The sequence below is a fragment of the Leptonychotes weddellii genome, chromosome 5 (assembly GCF_054177405.1).
Source record: "Leptonychotes weddellii isolate Sample4059 chromosome 5, ASM5417740v2, whole genome shotgun sequence".
Classification (NCBI taxonomy): domain Eukaryota; kingdom Metazoa; phylum Chordata; class Mammalia; order Carnivora; family Phocidae; genus Leptonychotes; species Leptonychotes weddellii.
The window spans coordinates 87,809,373-87,830,313 of NC_138373.1; the positions used below are offsets into that span (position 1 = coordinate 87,809,373).

The 20,941-nt window shown below is 34.3% G+C and overlaps 2 protein-coding genes across 3 annotated transcripts in view; one reads left to right on the forward strand and one right to left on the reverse strand.

The window, feature by feature from the left end:
- Positions 1-20,224, forward strand: part of FGFR1OP2 (FGFR1 oncogene partner 2) — a 32,828-nt gene extending 12,604 nt beyond the window's left edge. The window contains exons 2-7 of one of the 2 annotated variants that reach the window (XM_006737929.3): positions 7,590-7,738; positions 10,222-10,339; positions 11,650-11,792; positions 14,134-14,247; positions 16,670-16,783; positions 18,204-20,224. In XM_006737929.3, coding sequence (XP_006737992.1) covers positions 7,604-7,738; positions 10,222-10,339; positions 11,650-11,792; positions 14,134-14,247; positions 16,670-16,783; positions 18,204-18,341 — 762 coding nt within the window. In that variant the 5' untranslated portion in view covers positions 7,590-7,603 and the 3' untranslated portion in view covers positions 18,342-20,224. The remainder of the gene's footprint in view (positions 1-7,589; positions 7,739-10,221; positions 10,340-11,649; positions 11,793-14,133; positions 14,248-16,669; positions 16,784-18,203) is intronic. The other variant, XM_031033101.2, reaches the window with a different exon arrangement.
- ITPR2 (inositol 1,4,5-trisphosphate receptor type 2) overlaps positions 1-20,941 on the reverse strand; it is an 838,078-nt gene that overhangs the window by 566,728 nt on the left and 250,409 nt on the right. The gene's annotated exons all lie outside the window — the stretch shown is intronic.

Below are 20,941 nucleotides of genomic sequence, written 5' to 3' on the forward strand. Positions count from 1 at the left end.
TTATTGATAGGTATTTGCTTATTGCCATTTTGTTAATTGTTTTCTAGTTATTTTTGTAGTTCTTCTCTGTTCCTTGCTTCATCTCTTGCTCTCATCCCTTGTGGTTTGATGGCTTTCTTTAGTGTTATGCTTGGATTCTTTTCTCTTTATTTTTTGTGTGTATTAATAGGTTTTTGATTTGTGGTTACCATTAGGTTCATATATAATAACTTATATGGATAGCAGTCTGTATTAAGGTGGTAGTTGCTTAAATTTAAACACATTCTAAAAGCACTAAATTGGTACTTCCCCCTCCACATTTTATGTATATGATGTCATATTTTACATCTTTTTATTTTGTGTATCCCTGAATTTTTGTAGACATAATTGATTTTACTAATATTGTGTTTTAACCTCCATACTTTCTTTTTTTTTTTCCTACTTTCTTTATAAGTGATTTATTTACTACCTTTATTATAGATTTGTTTTTACCTGTGATTTTTTTGCTTTTCATAAGGGTCTTTTCTTTCCACTCAAAGAATTCCCTTTAGCATACCTTGTAAAGCTAGTTTAGTGGTGATTAATTCCTTGAACTTTCTTTGGGAAACTTTACCTTTCTTTGTATTCTCAATGATAACTTTGCTAGTTTCTCCTTTTAGCATTTTGAATATATCATGCCACTGTCTTCTGGCCTGCAAAGTTCTGCTGAAAAATTAGCTGATAGCCCTATAGGGTTTCCCTTGTATGTAATTGCTTTCTTTTCTTTTGCTGCTTTTAAAATTCTCTGTCATTACTTTTAGCTACTTATAGCCATTTTAATCATTATGTGTCTTTGTGTACACTTCCTTGAGCTAATCTTGTTGGGGCTTCTCAGTGCTTCCTGGATCTAGATGTCTGTTTCCTTCTCCACTTAGGGAAGTGTTCAGCTATTAGTTTTTCAAATAGGTTTTCTGCCCCCCCCCCTTTTTTTTTTCCTTTTGGGATCTCTATATTGCAGAGGTTATTATGCTTGATGGTGTCAGAGTTCCCTTAATCTAATCTCATTTTTAATTCTTTTTTCTTTTTGATGTTCAGCTTGGTTGCTCTCCATTACCCTGTCTTCCAGATTGCTGACCCATTCTTCTGCCTCCCCTAATCCTCTGTTGATTCCCTCTAGTGTGTTGTTTGTTTCAGTTATTGTGTTCCTCATTTCTTGCTGGTTCTGTTTTATATTTTCTCTTTGTTGAAGTTCTCATGAGTTCATTCACTTTTTTCTCAAGTTTAGTGAGTATCTTCATGACCTTATGCCGAAGAGTTCTGTGGTGCCCTATAACAGTGTCCCCTGGTCACCAGGATCAGGTATTCCAGCAGTGTCTCCTGTGTGGGCTGTATGTGCCCTCCTGTTGTGGCTGAGCCATGTTTGCCTTCAGCCTAGTTGGCTGCAGTAACCTGCTTTGCCTGCTGTGGGTGCACTGGGCAGGGTTTAGTCCGAGTTGTTGAGGAGCCTGTGTGAGATTGTGGTTGGCTGAGAGGTGGGCAAGGTCAGCAGTCAGGCTAGCTGTCTGCAATTAGCCTCTCTTTGGTACATTGAAAGGAAGGGCTTTCTCCCTGTAGAGCCCACAGAGGGTTTTGTTGAGGGCCAGAATTGGCAGTCAGAGTAAGTATCTATAGCCTGCTTCTGGCTGCAGCTGCAGGCACACCATATGGCAGAGCATTTTTCCTGCACAGTCTGCTAAAAGATTTGGCTCCTGGAACTGTGGGCAAGCTGGTATGTAGGATTATCTGCCTCCTCCCCAAGGCAGGAGTTTCTTTGGAATGGCACCATTCCCTGCCAGGGCTGCTTGCAGGATGTGGAAGAGCAGGAGCCTCTTTGGAGGGATGCCTACCAAGGTGGGTGGGTTGGAACAGGCAGGTGACGGGAATGTGGGGGCAGGGCATGCAGTGCTAGCAAGTGTGGAGAGTGTTAGTGCTAGTTCCTGCAGGTGTCCAGCTATCTAGGCTAGGGGAGGGTGAGAGGAATGGCCCCCACCATCACTTTTTTCTTAGAGAAATCTCCTGAAGATCCCTGCTTCTCCAGCATATGTTCTGAGACTAGTAAATAAATATCCTTCACATATACCCCAGGCACTTTTCAAACTGCTGCTTCTGTGCCCGAATTATTTGTTATGCTAGCTCTTTAAGGGCAGGGACTCAGTTTCCTATTGCCTCCCACCTCTTTTGTTAAGCCCACTGATTTTTAAAGTCCCCAGAGTTAAGCCCCACTGATTTTTAAAAACTCCAGAAGTTAAACCCCATTGGTTTCCATAGCCAGATGTTATTGGGATTTGTCTTCAGAGTGCAAGTCCCCAGGGCCTGAGGTGCCTGCAGTGTCTGGGGTGGGGTCTGATACTCTTGATTCTCTGTGCTAATGGTATCCCTCCCATTTGTGGTTTGTCTCACCAGGGGTTTGGTTCCCAATGAGTCTCTATCTCTCCTACCTTTTCTAATGTGGCCTCATCTCTGCCATTAACTGTGGAAGGTGTGTTCTGCCAGTCTTCGGGTCGTTTTCAGAGTTAGTTGTACAGATGTGACTGTTGTCTTGGTGTGTCTGTGGGACAGGGTAAGCTGAAGATCCTCCTACTCCACCATCTTAGCCCCTCCCTAGGTTCTGTTTTTTAATTTATTCTGATAATATATCTTTTAGTTAGTGTGTTTAGAACATTTACATTTAGTGTAATTACTAATATGTTTGAATTAAGGTCCAACATCTTGTAATTTGTTCCTTCAATATTTTGTTCCTTTATTTCCCCCTTTTTGTTCTTTTGGGTTATTGAACACTTTTTACTTTATTTTAATTCATCTATTGTAGTTTTGACTTATCTCTGTACAGGTTCTTTAGGGGTTTCTCTATATATACATACATACATAAAACAGTTTTATTTGCAGTTGCTATTTAATAATTTCAGGTGACATGTTAAAATGTTATCACTATATAGGTCCATTTATCTTTCCCCCTTTATATCATAGTTATATATTACATATACATAAACTGAAAATTCAATCAGATAGAAGTTATAGTTCTTGTTTTCAAACATCAGACATTTTAAAGCATTCAAGAATAGTTTATGATATTTGCCTATTTATTTATGTTACTCTTCCTTTATTCCTAATGCTCTAAGTTTCCTTCTGATACCATTTTGCTTCTCTTTGAAGAAATTCTTTTAGAACAAATCTGTTAGGAATGGATTCTTTTTCTTCTGAGAGTGATTTTTATTTCACCTTCATATATAAAGGGTATTTTTGCTGGATATAGAATTCTGGGGTGACAGTTTGTTCTTTCTGCATTTTAAGTGTTTTGCTTTCAATTTGAATCAGTTTGGCTTCTGACTGTCCTTCAAATTGTTGGTTCTCCATAAGTGTCATTTGTCTCTTTCTGTTTTTAAGAATTTTTCTTTCTGTTTAGTTTTCAGAAATTTGATTATGGTGTGTCTGAGTTTAGACCTTCTTGGATTTATCCTGTTTGAGTTTTACTCAAGACTGGGAATGATGAAGACAGGAAGATTTCTGAGGAAGAGAGAGTGCTGCATAATTTAAATTCATAAATAACTGTGCCAGTTAAATACATTTCCATAATACTTGATTGAGAAGTTAGAATGTCGTTGGTGGGAAGTACAAACTATAGTAGTATTTTAACTATTGCCATTATTATGGCTTTTTAACAGGGGAGTTTTTCAACCCATTCATAATATAAACATACTAGTATATTAAGGAATGTTATGTATTGCTAGAGCATAGAGAGACAGCCCTATAAAATCCACTGGAAGATGTTCAAAAAATTCTTTAGGAATGGTTTTAGTCCTCACTTCATCTTTTAAATTTTTCCAGATTAATTTATTTGCAAATAAAACATGCACTGGGCCATATCCCCTGCTATCCAAAAAATTTTCCAATCAGTGTTTCTAATATTGTGGCCAAATTTTTTTCCTACTGGAATGTGATGTTTCCTAGAGTTTCTAGTGTCCATTTGAGGTTTCATCTGGTGCTATCGAGTCACCATTCTGATTGTGGCCGCTCTTATCCTCGTGGATTTTACAACTTGATCATCCCATGTTTCTTTTTGGAATTTGTCAGGCCAGATTTTGCGTGTCTATGATGGAATCTTTGAACTTCTCCATAGATTTATGATTTTGTTGTTTTATGTGAGGCCCTTGCCTAAGGACTTTGAGTCAAAGAAATCTGTTTATAGCATAAGGTAGTTCCATAATTATACTATGTATACTAGTACATACATAGCATCCTAGCTTGTATGGTGTTTTTTTTAATTGTGTGTCTCTGTTATTTTAGGTAGTATCAAGCCATTAAATAGTTAATGTATTCATTGTTTATTAAGGGATATCTGAGGAACTTTTTTTTTTTTTTTGCAGTATTTCAAAGAAGTGAATTATCCCAAAAATGATCCAGGTATTAGAATATAAATTCACTTTTTTTTTTTTTTTTTAAAGCAAGTTGCTCTATTTTAGACAGCTACAGTTAAGTCATTTGATCAGTTTGGCTTCCAGTAAGAAAATTAGTTTTATCAGAGTGACTGAAGTACCTATTGTATATCAAATCTGGTATTGTCACTTTTTGTGCTATTATAAAACCTGTTAACAAGCAGTAAAGTCAAGATTTGTGCCTAGAGAATTCAAAAGTTTTGTTTGGGGCTTGGACATTTCTTGATTTATGGAATGGAAACACAATCATGAGATTTTCATTCAGTGAGCTGGTTATTGGAGTAAGAGTGTTACTAGTGGATGGTAATATGAAAAGGAGAAAGTAACAATATTTCATAATTATTCAGCTAGTAGAAAACATAGAGTGGTTTTCCTTTACCAATAGGGATTTGCGACATGGCAACATTAGGTTTAATGACCTAGTGTAGGGGAGCCTGGGTGGCTCTGTCGGTTAAGCATTTGCTTTGGCTCAGGTCATGATCCCAGGGTCCTGTGGTTGAGCCCTGCATCGGCTTCCCTGCAGCGGGAAGCCTGCTTCTCCCTCTCCCACTCCCCCTGCTTGTGTTCCCTCTCTCACTGTCTCTCTCTGTCAAAAAATAAATAAAATCTTTAAAAAAAAAAAAAAAAGACCTAGTGTAAGTTAGGAAGATGTTTTAATCAAAGCCTTGTGATTGCTCTGAGGGAAGAAGGCTATCTTAGCTCCTCAATTAAGGCATAGGATTTAATAGGCAGTGACTCTGGTGCCATGTTGTGAAGTTAATATCCCCAGAACACAGCATAACTTTTTTGTATTTTAAAAAGAAAGATTTAAAAAAAAAAAAAAGATTTATGATTACCTAGGAAGACTCCATCTAGATTCAGGGCTCTCTTCCAATTAATCTGTCAGTCTCTATGGATTCTTTTGCCCAGAGGAATCTAGGAGCTCAGTTTTTTTTCTTCTCCCCTTTTTTTTGGGAGGGCAAGGGGGGGGAAACTTATTGAATCATACACAGTATAGTTTTTTTAATGTCTACATCACCTATCATCTAATCGTATGTAGGAGCCTTAGTGTATTCTGTTTGGAAACAGATCCTGTGTATTATATTTGTAGATGTGTTACAGAGCATAAAGGAGTATTTTTCAGATAGTAGTCCCAATAATATTATTCACAGGTTGGGACCTGGAATTGTTAGAGGTCCTTAGCCCTTGAGTTGTTCTGTTAAGCCAAGATAAACTTTATGTCTCTAAAGTCTTTTACAATTTTCTCTAGACTTCCAATTTTTTTTTTGTTATTATTTTCTTTGACCATCTGTTCCATCCAATTATCTTTACTGTAAGACAAATATGTCTTGTTTTTAATTTTTTTTTTTAAGATTTTATTTATTTAATGACAGAGACACAGCAAGAGAGGGAACACAAGCAGGGGCTAGTGGGAGAGGGAGAAGCAGGCATCCCGCCGAGCAGGGAGCCTGATGCGGGACTTGATCCCAGGACCCTGGGATCATGACTCTAGCTGAAGGCAGACACTTAACGACTGAGCCACCCAGGCACCCAAATTTTTTTTTTTTTTTTTACTCATTACGAGTCAATTTGCCCCCACTTCCCCCTCCCAGTTTTGTTTTTTTTGTTGTTGTTGTTTTTGTTTCTTTTTGGTGAGGGGGCTTTAAATAACTTCAAAATTCTATTCTGAAGGATCTGGTGTTTCATACTAGTGGGGTTAATGGGAGATATGATGGCTCCCATATGAATAAGAAATCTGTATTGTTATCCATCTATAATTTTAAGTAATTCTCCTTGGAAGTTTAGAGAAAGGACAGGACGTTGTTTGCTAATGTCTTCCTTGGAGCAGCATCTTGAACAGATAATGGATAGTTGTCCTTTTGTGTTTTAGCCAGTATGGGACAGTTGTAACTTTAATGACCCCTTTGCTTATCATTTTTTCAAGTACCTTTTTCTGAATCTCTCAAATCTTAGAAGACAAATCTTTTGGTTGTTTTATCTGGAGAGCCAGAAATTGTATTAATTTCCAGCTTTTTTTTAATTCTTAAAGCTCTCTGGAAATGTCATATATTGAGTATTTTCTAAATTGGCAGTTTTTCATTTTAATTCTGATTAAATCCTCTTATTCAGGTTTGAACTAGTACAGTAGAATCTAACAATCTTGCATTCTGTAGCAAATTTGTCTTCCTGCAGTTGATGAAATCCTTAATTATAGCCCTTAGCTTGGATCCATACCAGAGTTTTAATTTAACTGCTGTAGACCTGGCTTCTGGCCTAGTAATTTTACCGTGTGACTTTACTTTTTGAGAAAGCCCTGAAGAAAGGATGGCTCATATAGAAGGTAAGGTAAAACTAAGAGAAGAATTCAAAGATAGTAAATTTCAGAAGGTTAAAGTCTTTGAGAGAGATTATTTTAAAATTACAATTTTGTTTTGAGGTCTCTGCATACTAGGGAAGAAAGAAGCTAACTATTGAATGTTTCATATTTTGTCTCCTAATTTTTTGAGCTCCTCTTAAACACATTATTTATTGATTTTAACGTATCAAAAATTTCCCATAATGGCTGGTGTTCTACGTCATATTTTTTTAACCATTTACTAAGGAAGTGCAAGAGTTGGGATTATAGTACTTCATATAAGATGTAGTTCCTCCAAAAGAAGGACACTTTGACATAGCATGACACATAGAGACCAGTTTGGCTGGTCAATAAGTGTGTGTTGTAAATGGTATCTCAGGTCACCCGACCAAGCAGAGGCTAGGAAGGATCTCATAGTTAGCAACTCACAATCATGGACCACAGAATACGGACTAATAAAGTGACCTTTTTCACAAATAACAAGATAAGGGAGTGATCTCCTGAAGAGCACAATTTTTATATAATATAAAATGTATTCACTTGATCTGTACTTTTTTCCCCACCATAAATTCAGGGTATTTTAAATACACTCTGATTATGTCTGCAAATCATTTATATATGCTCTAATTTTTTTGATACTATAAATTCACTTTCAGGCTTGTGCCATCCTAAAAGAAGCAAAACCACAAGTGTTCTTACATGTTTTTTCTGCGCAGTGAACAATCCTGTAACAAATGTAGCTTAAGCATATGTATGTTAACATGAAACTAGAATAGTAAGACGATATACTGGCTTTGTTTTGAGTCTTGATTTTAATTTTATAGGTATTCCTTTAGAAATGAGTTGCACAATTGAGAAGGCACTTGCTGATGCTAAAGCTCTTGTTGAAAGATTGAGAGATCATGACGATGCAGCAGAATCTCTGATTGAGCAAACCACAGCTCTCAATAAGCGAGTAGAAGCGATGAAGCAGGTTTGATTTTTCTTTCTTGTTGATTCCATTTTGAAAAAAGCAGACATTTATGTATTGCTTGAATCATAAACGTCTGCTTAATAGTTTTTTTTTAATGTTCTATAAAACTTAAAAGTAGTTTGACTTGTAGGTTTTAATTTTACTTTAGACTGTCCTATAATTTTGTCATGTCCAGGTAATATATATATATGTATGTATATTCTAAAAACTGTATATTTGATTACTTGTTTTTCTGACAAAGTTGCACATTGGAGTTTAGAGAATATATGAATATGTTAGGTTCAGAGATATTTGACAAAGACCAAATAATATCTTTTACTAATAGTGACATATTTTGCTCTCATATTTTTATAATGTAGAAATGTTTATATTTTTCTTTATAAAAGTACTTAGGTGATGTTATTTAACAACAAAGTAGTTTTCGAAAATGATGTAAAGCAATATCTGGTTTATACTGTACTTCCTACCTTAATTTTCACTTAATGCTACCAGTTAAAGAAGAAATGAAAAGGGCTTCACTTCTTATTATCCTTATAATACGTGTAAGAATTTTCTTATAAAAGAACTTGCAAAAAAGAACTTTCCAGTGGTCTATGGAGTTTAGCTACCATTTTAAAAGCCTCCTTATTGACAAAATTTTCAACTCAAAGAGAATTATACAATTTCTTATATTATGATGGAAATCAGTTGGGGGAAATGTATATTCATAGCCTACTCTTGTGAAACTCATCCATCTTGTAAAAGGAAGCAACCCTGGGATACTGCTTTTAACAAAGCTACTGGAAATAATGGAAAAAGTTTACTTGTTTTGTTGCCCTAAACAGATTACATATCTCCCTAACTGTCCAGCTTGACTCATGCATTCCAAGAAACATATATCTAGTACTGAGTTGTAAAAACAAAGGAGTTTGACAATTAAAGAACCAGAAATGTTATAATGAATACATTACTAAGCGGCATATCAAAATGCCTTGAAAATGAAGGAGTACAGTTTTAAAGTTAGACTCACATTTATTTATAGTTTTTTTCATTTCTTTTGCACATGTTCTTTTTTACTAATTCACAATACCCATAAAATTAACCCTCTTGAAGGGCATAGTTCATTGGATTTTAGTACATTCACAGGTTGTGCAGCCATACTCACTATCTAATTCTGGTACAGTCTCATCACCCCAAGAGCTCGCTTCCACTAGCAGCTGTTCCCTAGTTCTCCCTTTCCTCAGCCCCTAGCAACTAATCTTTCTGTCTCTGTGGATTTGTCTCTTTGGGACATTTCATATGAATGGAATCATACAATATGTGGCTTTTTGTGACTGGTTTTTTAATGTAATTTTTTTGAGGTTCATCCATGTTGTAGCATAAGTTTTTTATTCCTTTTTATTGCTGAATAATATTCCATCATAAGGTTATAGTGCATTGTGTCTATCCATCAGTTGATAGACGTTTGGATTGTTTCTTTTTGGGGGCTATTATAAATAATACTGCTATGAATATTAGTGTACAAGTTTCTGTGTAGACATATATTTTCAGTTATCTTAGGTATATACCTGGGGGTAGAATGAATGGGTCATATAATAGCTCTGTGTTTAAATTTTTGAGGATCTGCCAGACTATTTTCCAAAGCAGCTACACCATTTTACATTCCAATCAACAGTACAATTTCTCTACAATCTGTCCAACACTTGTTATTTGACTTTTTGATTAAGAGCATCCTAGGGGCGCCTGAGTGGCTCAGTCGTTAAGCATCTGCCTTCGGCTCAGGTCATGATCCCAGGGTCCTGGGATCGAGTCCCGCATCAGGCTCCCTGCTCGGCGGGAAGCCTGCTTCTCCCTCTCCCACTCCCCCTGCTTGTGTTTCCTCTTTCACTGTGTCTCTCTCTGTCAAATAAATAAATAAAATCCTTAAAAAAAAAAAGATCATCCTAGTAGTTGTGAAGTGGTATCTTACTATTGTATTGAATTGCATTTCCCTAATGACCAGTAATATTAAACATCTTTTTATGTGCTTATTGGCCATTTGTATACCTTCTCTAGAGAAATGTCTCTTCAGATCCCTTGCCCACTTTTTTCCAGCTCTATTGAAATAGAATTGACATATAACATTGTGTAAGCTTAAGGTGTGCAAGATGATTTGATACACATATATATTGCAAAATGATTACCACAGTAGTTAGTTAACACCTGCATCACCTCACATAATTACCATGTGTATGTGATGAAAACATTTAAGATCTACTCTTACTAACTTCTAAGCATATAACACAATCTTATTAACTATAGTCACCATGCTGTACATTAGATTCCCCAGAACTTTGTTTGCCCATTTTTTAATGTATTATTATTAAATTAGGATTATTATTGTTATTGAGAGTTGTAAGAATTCTTTATGTATTCTGGATATTAGACCCTTATCAGATATATATCTGAGATATATACTTTCAAATATTTGCTCCCCACATGTTCTTTTTTGATCTTTTCATTAGTATCAGGAAGAAATTCAAGAACTTAATGAAGTTGCAAGGCATCGGCCACGGTCCACATTAGTTATGGGAATCCAGCAAGAAAACAGACAAATCAGAGAACTGCAACAAGAGAACAAAGGTAAGAGATATAGTCTTAAAACACAAAGAAGTTTGACAACTAAAGTTAAGAACCAGGAAATTATAATGAATTATGTTACTAAGTGGCTCATCAGAATGCTTTGAGAATAAAGGAGTGGGCTTTAAAGTTAGATTCAAATTTATTTAAAAAATATATTTTTTCATTTCTTTGGCACATGTTCTTTTATTACACATTTGAGATGTATTTCACATACCATAAAATATACCCTTTTGAAGGGTTCATTGGATTTTAGTTAAAATTGAATTTAGTTGAAAGAGCTGTAATATACAATTGGACTCTTAATATTTTCAAAAATGGGGAAATGGCCAACTAAATTTCCTTTTTGGTATTCTCATTTCTGATCCATATGCCCAAATCATATGTATTAATCATTATCCTTTCCTACATATGAATGTCTGCCTTGCATGGAATCATCCTAGATTCTTACCCTCAATATTCAGTTTGTGCCATTGTTGTTACCTATGAAGTAACTCACTTTCCTCCTCTGCAGAACCACTGCTTTGGTCTCTTGCTTTGGTGTTCATAGTCTCTTGAACTGATAGGAGGCCCTAATTGGCCTCTGTTATTTTAGTCTCTTCCCCCCCCTTCAGTCTGTCTCCAAAACAGGCATCAGATTCATTTTTCAAACATATATCTAATCATGTTATTTTTTTGCTTTAGAACCTTCATTGTATACTTATTTCCTTATCCAGAGCTTTCAAAATCAACTCAAGGCCTTTTTCTCTGTCTTCTTCCCATACCGCTCTTCTCCATGAAACCTTTGTTCTTGCTGTCCTGAACTAGTTCCTGAATACAACATCCGCTTTCATGCCTCCCTGTGTAGAATGCCCTTTCCTTTATTTTTCAACTTAAGGAATGCAAGTTCATCTCAATAATGTGAAACTTTCACCAGTTTCTCCTCACAGACTTTGTTTATATATATTTGGGTAGAGCTCTACGCTGTACTTTACACATTGTATTATAATTATTTATGCATTTGCTTTCTCCACTAGACTCTGAGCTCCATGGCCTTTTGGGTATTCTTAATATAGAGCATTATCTGGTACTTAATTATTATTCAGTAAATGTTTGTTCAAATGATTCTTTAAAACTGAGTTTTAAATGGTCATTTAAAAAACTAATAAAGGACTCCATTTGGTGTGCTTGCTTTCTTTATGTCAAGGTTTTTACACGTTTTCTTTTTGAAACACCGTCTTTTTTTTGGTAAATACAGTGGGGAAGAGAATATTTTGTACATCTTTAACTCAAGTTTGAGTAAAATATACTGTTATTCTTGTGATTCTTGATAGAATTGCGTACATCCCTGGAAGAACATCAGTCTGCCTTGGAACTTATAATGAGCAAGTATCGAGAGCAAATGTTTAGACTGCTAATGGCTAGCAAAAAAGATGATCCGGGTATAATAACGAAGTTAAAAGAACAGCACTCCAAGGTAATCCATTTTATAAGTATAACTGAAAATGAAAAAGAAGCACAATTGGTTAACTTGTGTTGAGATTTTTTTTTTTAAATCACAGGTATCTAACATGATATTGAATATTTCATCTTTCTGACATTTTATGCTTTTCCTTATTTTTGTCATTTCTTTTTACATATTTTGTTTGATTTACTCTCTTAACTCCTATTGTTCCCTAGTAGCTTTAACATATTTTCAAAAATAAACTTTATTTGGGAAGTAAAGGTAAGTATATTCAATTCAAAATTATTTTATAAGGTTATCTGGTTTTAAGAAATATTTCCTCTAATTTGTGTGTTGACATTTGTTGCAAAAACAGAAATTGAAATGCTGAAAAACTTTTTCAGAAATCTGAAACCAGCTAAAGGTAGATTTGTTTTCCTTAAGACTGTTTTCTGAATGAGGCTAATTAATCCAGACTATAAACAATACTGATTATGATGGAAAAACCATAGGGGGCAGGGAGGAAAAGAGCCAACATATTAAGATTTGACCCCACCCCCAACCCCCAGTCACATATCACTTAACACCATTTTTAGAGACAGAGCTGAACTGGTTAGAAATTAGTGTTTTTCCCTCTGTTCATTTTACTTATTGACCTCCCTGTGTCTGTTTTCTTTGTGTATGTCCCTATGTTCATTAGCAAGTGCTATGAAGACAAGTCTAATAATCCTTTCCTATTTATATTTTAAGCTGAATTTTAACTGCTGATGTGAATAAAAGTATTAGAATATTGTGATTTCTAGCTATTACCTGTATTGGATAATGGTGAGCTAACTATTATGAGTTAAAACTAACATTATTTAAGAAATACTGTTTTAAGACATGTTTTTATCTCTCAATTACTGAAACACATTTTAGAGTCCTTAAAATAATTCTTCCATCTTGGTGCTTGTAGGATTTTTAAATTATTAAGTATTCTATTAAAATTAAATACCTAGTAAATAGATCTTTGACAAGTTTGCATATTAAGAGAATTAGTAATAGATACCTCTTGTGTCAATTGTATAATAATAAATTAATAAATATGGGTTAATGTTATCTAACTATACTATTCATCTTCTAACCAAAAGGAATAACCTTGGATATTTAAGTGGCAATCTTTTGAATATAAATTTATCTATCATTAATGAGATCATTATAAAAACATATAAATTTAAATGTATAACTTGACTGTTTCTTTTAAAGGTACAAAGATGAATTGACTTAAATTAACTTAAATTATTGGTAAAATATAATCTTGAGAAATTCCAAAAGGCCTTTATGTTTAAAACCTAAGAAATAAATTTGTTAAGATCTAAAGAGATTGCTCTACCAAAAAATGTTTAGCATAAGATAGTGCAGGTTGCTAGTTCCATCTGGTAGCAGCTCTGCCAAAAGCAAATATTTTCTAGAACACATTAGAACACATTTAGCAAAGTTAAACATTTCTTAAGATAGCTGTAAACCATCCTTTATTATGTAGATTGAATTCATCTAAGTGCTGATCCTTCCATAAAATGACTGTTCAGTTACTTGTTGTTAATTCCAACTAATACATATTAATGTTTGTGATTTTGATTTTTCCCAAAAAGGAGACACTTCAATTAAACAAACATTTATTAACACTTGCACTGGCTTAGTTATTATTAATAATAAGATGAATAAATAATAAGTTCCATTACTTTGCCATAAGAGCTTATAGTGTAAACGGAGATACAAACATATAAGGTAGGATGTGATGAATCCTAAAATAGAGATATGATTTAATAGAGGAATACTAGTGGAAGCAAGATTAGTTCTCCTGAGGAGAATCTGGGAACGTGTCAAGAAAGAAAGACAAATCCATTTAAATCTAACCTTGAATTAATTATTGAGGGGGGGAAGGGTCAACAAGCAGAAGTGGGTGAGCAGAGAAACTTGTAGATAAAGGTGGAAAAATACGAGATTCCAGGACGTGTTTAGGTATTGACACTCTGATGAGCCTAAACACAAAAAAATTTTATAACACATTTAGGGGTAACAAGCGGAGTTACACATAACAGCATTTTGGCATAAGAGATCATTTTGAGACCACTGTAGTACAGAATTTCACCCTCACTTAGAAGTTTTTGAGCACAGATTGAAAAATCAATAAAAAGTTTGAGAAGAACTCATTTTTGTCCAAATACAGATCGCAAATACTCATTTTTACATTATTTTTGAACAGATGCCTTTTTGGAAATCTTAAAAAAACAAACATTTCAAACAGTTGGCTAACACGCATGAACTAACACTCATTCAGTTTTTAAATTACGGATGATATCCGTATTAACATTATAATGACTCTATACTACAGATTGACATGGTACATCGTAACAGCTCCGAAGGATTCTTCCTTGATGCATCTCGACACATCTTTGAAGCATCTCAACATGGACTGGAGAGGAGGCACTTGGAAGCAAATCAGAATGTACACTAAATAAAACAGTCAACTTTTGGGGTGTGGATGGAAGGGGGGGAGGTCCATTTAAAACACTCTTTGACATTGAATTTTCCTGCCAGTTTAAATCAGCAAATAAGTGAAATTGCTTTAAAAAAATATGCTGTGCTTTTGATAGCCATGCAAAAATATTCAGTGTAGAAACTTTAAATCTGTCATTAATTCTCTGTGTATTGTATCATACCCAGCCTGTTAGATAATTGCAGGCTTTAAAGGTTGTTAAAGCCAGATATTCATTTTGTTGCTACAAAATTTTATAAACAGCTGTCATCTTTGTGGACATCAAAGTGTTTTCTTGGAAGTCATTTTAATCTGATTTCATAAAAATTTTGTTTGAACTATTAAAGGAACAGTTTTAATTCAGATTTTTCATAGTTTGTAGTTCTTTAGTTTGAGTTCTCAACAACCTAAAAATGCTTTGTTTAGGTTTTATACTATATGTATATATGCTATATTGTCTTTATTATTATTATTGTGGCAGGTCTTTATTGAGCAAATTTGAAATAACCCTAAACAAAAGTTAAAAATGAAAGGCATTTCAAGAAAGTTCAAGGATTATATTACTGACACTCTTGCCTTTCAGACAGTTTTGAAAGCACAGCTCTTGGCCTCTTGTGTTCATTAAAAGACCTATGATACTTTCCTAAAGATTTTATTATAATAAATGAACCATCCATGAACTAGGCCTATAAAAATACTATTCTGTTTGAAGTCTTGGGGTGTTTTTTTCTCATGATTTAATTAGAATAGACTGTCCTGAAAAAATTAGTGGAATCTCATTTTCTTCCATTTTAAAAGCAAAGAATTACTTGCTTCCTGTACAGCCTTTTACCATAAAAGGACACTAAATGATAAACTGAAGAAAATGTTGGTATTCAGGATTTTTATTTATCATCCTCAGTCTGTTGCTGCCGTTGTCTGTACTTTACTTGCTTTTAAACATCATGCTCCCTTTCCAGAGGGAAGGATATTAATCATTTTTAAAATACTATTTCAGAATATGACAGATGTTTGTCTTGATAATTATTCTTGCTACCATAATCTAATCCAGGACTGTCCACTAGCACTTCCTGAAATGATGGAAAGGTTATCTGTGCTGTTCAGCACCATGTGGCTATTGAGCACTTCAAGTGTCAATAGTGCAACTCAGGGACTGAATTAACTTTTTAAAAGGTGTTTAATTTTAATTGACATTTATATAGCATCGTATTGGGTAGTGTAGATTAGTCCTTTTGTTTTGCCTTTCTGCATGCTAGCATTGTATAGGTGTCCCCATTAAAATAACCTAAGGACCTGCATTTTTGTTGGTTAGAACATACTAAATGTGTGGCTTGCTAAAGATACTGTTTGTTCTCCATTCTTCCACAATTTACTAGTTTTGTGGGTTTTGGAGGTCCTCTCCAAACCCTTTATACAAATCAGATATATACAGTTATTTAAGAGACAGGGTTATTGGGGAAGTTTTAGCTTTTGAAGTTTGACCTTAATATAATAAAATCACCCTCAACTGCCAGTGAATAATGGTCTTAGAAGCTGTTGAAAAAATGATTATTCTCAAGTTTCTGTTGATTTTTAAACCTCGTGTCTGTCTCTCTCTCTTGAATCTAAGCTCCTTGAAATCAGGGAACATGTCTTGATAGGTTTCAGATTCCTATTGCCTCGCAGGTGCGTGGCATATCATATAGGTGTGCAAAACAGAATAATAGCATGAGATTGGAAGAAATTTATGCTACCTGCTGCACCAAATAAATGTGGCTATTTTATACCTAAGTGATACTTTGAACAGTTTGCAAAGAAGGACATTTAATATTTTAATACTCAAAAGCAGATGTCTGTTCATTTTATTCAATATTTATTATCCATTATGTACCAGACACAGGCAAATAGAAACAAGATACAGTTCCTGCTCTCAAAGAAGATTATAATCTGGAAAAGTTTCTAGGTTAGATTGAGATCAGTTTTTAGACACGGATAATACAGAAAAGATTTGTAAATCATGAAGATGTTAGGGGTAAAGAGATCGAATGTGTCAATAATTTTTGTCTTCCGCATTACTTTGATTAGTAGTATATGTAGGTATAAAAAAGGAAAAGGTGTTGATCATTTGTGGTGAGAGGAATATGAAATATGAGTATTCTTCTTGCTAGTGGGTTTAGTTATATTGTGCTGCTTATCCTTACTTGTAGCCCTAACAGAAGTCTGATTTCAAAAGCACATTCATGGTCAGTCAACTTTCTTGTAAATATGTTTGGTATAGTACCTCCATGTTAAATGGCAATGTAAGAATATTACATTCATATTAAGTGGCAATGCAGATCTTTTTAAAAAGGAGAGGATCCAAAATAAAAATAAAGTATTTCACTGATTTGCAACTCCCATCTCTTTTTTTCAGGAATTACAAGCACATGTTGATCAGATAACGGAAATGGCAGCAGTAATGAGGAAAGCCATTGAAATTGATGAACAACAGGGTTGCAAGGAGCAGGAGCGAATATTTCAACTTGAAGTAAGTTTTAAATTGCAAATGTGGGTGAAAACTGTCCATACAAAGATTTATGCCAGAAAATACATCCTATTTAAAAATATATGTATACACTTCTCTGGAAAACTGGCAATGTTCTCTTTCTTAACCTGGATACTGGTTATACGGGTATATAATGCAAGACCATTTCCATAGTAATAGAAGAGTCTAGGATCAGTAGTAACTTATAGCGATATTTGAGAAAATTGATGTTTTGATCCTGTGTTGCTTCCTGTTATTGGGTGAATATGCTTTTTAATTTAGTAATTTAAAAAATTCCTTCATTCTGTTGGAGATCATGATGATGCAGGGAAAATTTTTTTAATCCACAAATATTCTTTGGGCACTCATATTTTTCTGGGGAATGTAAAAGCTTTTCTGTCCTTTATTTTGTGGTAGCAAAGGCATAAATCATTGTTGAATAATTCAAATCAGTAGAATAGACTTTTATACTTTAGAAGCTTCATTTTGAAATCATGGTGGAGATATTACTGGTTATAAAGGGCCAAAAGTGATTTCTGTCTCTAAGCATTCTTTAAAACAGGGGTAAGCAAACTTTTTCAGTAAAGGACAAGACAGAAAATATTTTAGGCTTTGCAAACCAGACATTCTCTGTTGCGGCTACTCAACTCTGCCGTTGTAACACAAAGCAGCCATATACACAAAAAAGATTGTATATTCCTATAAAGTTTAATTTACAAACAACAGACCTCAAGCCAGGTTGTATGTAGTTTGCTGATCCCTGCTTTGTACCAATGAAACTTGGAAAGTAAGACTGAAGACAAAGTGGTTGAGAATTATAAAAGTTATTTTTAAATGTCTGCTAATTTCTTACAGTAGCTAATCTAGGAAAAAAAGTTGGTTATCAGTGCTAGATCTGGTCACTTCCCTTGAAAAATATCACGATTCACTCACTCAGCCCTGCTGCTTTCAAATTCCAGTGAAGAAAACAAACCAAACCAGATGGCTTGTCCTGCATTCCACGCTCTCATGGAAAGGAGTAAAAGTACTAAAGTACAAAGAGGTTCTAGTCCCAGGGTATTATTCACAGGCTTTGTTGAGTTTATAGAACTATAAATCTAGGTGTTATTTATTTCATCTATACTGTGAGTGTAAAACAAGGCAGTTTCTGAGCTTCCATCTACAATCACAGCTGAATAAGGCTTTGCACTGGTGGAAAACACTGAGCAGTTTCTATCTCTTTAAAAAAAGTATTCTCTGGATTCAAGTTGTCAGTTTCAACTGCATCTGTCATTGAGTATATGTCTGCCAATGACAGAACTTTCTTTTTTGTTGTTTTTGAATGATAGAACCTTCTGTCACAGCTTCATATGTTTGGCTTAAGATACGTTTGTATTCTTGGGGCTATCTTGCTGACTACATCTTTGTTTTTGCCCTCTTTTAGCAAGAAAACAAAGGCTTGAGAGAGATCCTTCAAATAACTCGAGAATCATTTCTGAACCTTAGGAAGGATGATATGTCTGAAAATTCATCTTTGTCAGCATTAGTGACCAATAGTGATCTGAGTCTGAGGAAGAGCTGAAGAGCCTGTAAGTCTGTGAGCTTCTTATAAGGCTCCAAATGGTGACTGGGACTGGCCCACTAAAGTGAATGAATGAACAGAAAAATCTGTCTCAAGCTACCCTTTGCTTTATTTTTTTCTGTAGTATGTACAGTGCACTGGCAATGACATTCTTGAGATAGCAACAAAAAAATGCATAATTAATGGTCATAGACTTTATTCCAAAATAAAATTTAAAATAGAAACTTTGTTAATTGATGAACAAACTGAAGATTTTCTGAGTGCTGAACTGTCAAGAGCTTTCAGCAGTGCAGTTGGCATTCTGTATGATACTTGGGTAAGTGTGATTATCCCCAGTAAGTGCTTGGGAATTCATAAAATTATCCGCATTTTGCCACAGTTTTGTGAATGGAAGATTGTCATACTAAATTTTATTTCTCCTCCCTCTATGGTGTCAGAGTTAACAAATAGCTTTATGTACCATGAGACTTCAGCTTTAATGATTGCCTGTCTACCTTCCCATAAATGTAAATTTTTATCAAAGAAAATTCAGTTAGCAAGGCTGTAGGAATGTTTTATATATGCACCATAAACAAAAGAGGTAATTTAATTTTAGCTAATTTACCATAATTAAAATAGTCAGCTAACAACTGTCCATAAGTTCCTTAAGTATATGAAATATCATTTCAGGAATGAAAGAGAAAGAATATTACTTTCTAAGAAAGAAGATCTTCTAAGAGACATATTAGTAGGTTAAACTACTCCTTTGAAAGATTAAGTTTTGGTTCTAAATCAATAATGAAGATGAGATTTTTCTCTTCTCTGGTTGATCTTTAAGTATATTACATAGCTCTTTTAGCTAACAGTTGAAATGTTTGATATAGCAAGCTAGGTATGGTAATTTCAAAGTAAACAAATTTGCTCTGCCTCATTGAACCCTTTTTTAAAAGTGTTCTTAAGAGATACAGAAAGTAAGCTAAAATTTCAAAAAAAAAAATTGTTTTCTGGATCTATTCTTAAGCTCTATCTGGTCCTCATAACCTGTTAAGGTTTTTCTTGTAACCTCTCAGTCCATAGGGGGATTGGGGGGTAGGAAATATATGGATTTATAAGTATTTGTTTTATTTTTTACAAAATAATATCCAGTATTTAAATTTTTAAAAGCCACTAGAAATAGAAATGTACTTTAACATCAATTGAAATCTAAATTTTTCTTATTTTGTGATTATAGAATAAAAGGATAAAAGAAAAATATCACATGATTAAATATACTCATTTATATTAAAATTAGCACAGTAGCAAATTCTACTTTTGGGTATGTAATTTGTTAAAGAAATATTCACATGGTGATTTTTGTGTATAATTTCATATATTGGTAAAATTCAAAACCACTTTTCACTTTGAAATTTTTCTATCTTAAGTTTGGAGTAAGTGGGGTCGATGGGGCTGACTGAAAGGGCTAATGGCCCAAACACTGAATAGATCTCATTTCTCAGAGGCCTTAATTGATATTTTATAAATGACAATTTTTATTTTTAAACTTTTCTATTGGTTTTGGGGAAAGTATCTATTAATTTGGTGGCACATTCATTCATACAGTTTTTATCCCAAGTCAGAATTAAAGAAAATAAGCTACACAGTTGAGATTAAGTCTGAGGCAATTCATTGAGGCAGCTCTATTACAGAATGTTACTTGATAATTATTTTTATAAACAAGTTAATTTATTCTTAGTCTTCTTACTTGGATATAATTTTAAGATCTTGGTGTTTAAAGATATTTACTTTGTTATATAGCAACATCCATACTTTTTTTTTTTTTTTAAAGCAAAACCTTAAATTTATGTCTGAGAGTGTGTACTGCATAAGAGCCTGTTTTATCAATAAAGATGAACGATTGAAATTGATACGGTCTCCAAGTTAATTTGAGAACAATGCTTACATTTATTAATAGTTTATTTTTATGGCATCTTCTCTCTTACCACAAAACTAGTACTTAGCAACAACTTCTATCTGTATTTCTTAGGAATTGGCCAGCAACTTATTCCTGATCCTGCAAGCCTTTTTATTACATGTGGTGGGTTTAAGAGTGTCCCCGCAAAGGTATGTCCAGGTTCTAACCTCCTGTACCTGTGAATGTGACCATATTTTAAGTTTTTGCAGATTTAAGGATCTTGGGATAAGATCATCCTGGATTTAGGATGGGCCCTATATCCATTGACCAGTATCTTTAAAGAAGGATATTTGAAACAGGCATGAGGGAGAAGGCCATGTGAAGACAGAGGCAAAGAGTTATGCAAGCCTCAGGACCCTGCGATGCCACCAGAAGCCAGGAGAAGGGTATGGAATGCATTGTTCCTCAGAGCCTCTGGAAGGGGCCAGCCCTGCTTGATTTCAGACTTTTGGCCTTCTTGATTTTTCAGAACTGTGAGAATAAATTTCTGCTAAGCCACCCAGCCTGTGGTGATTTGTTATAGCAGCCCTGGAAAAGGAGTATCTATTTATCATCTATCCACTACTTTTTATTTTATATAGGAAATACAATTCTAAAAAAACAATTATATACAACCTCACAGATAAAGGGTTATCTGCTCAACTTGATATTCTTTATTATAAAGGTGACT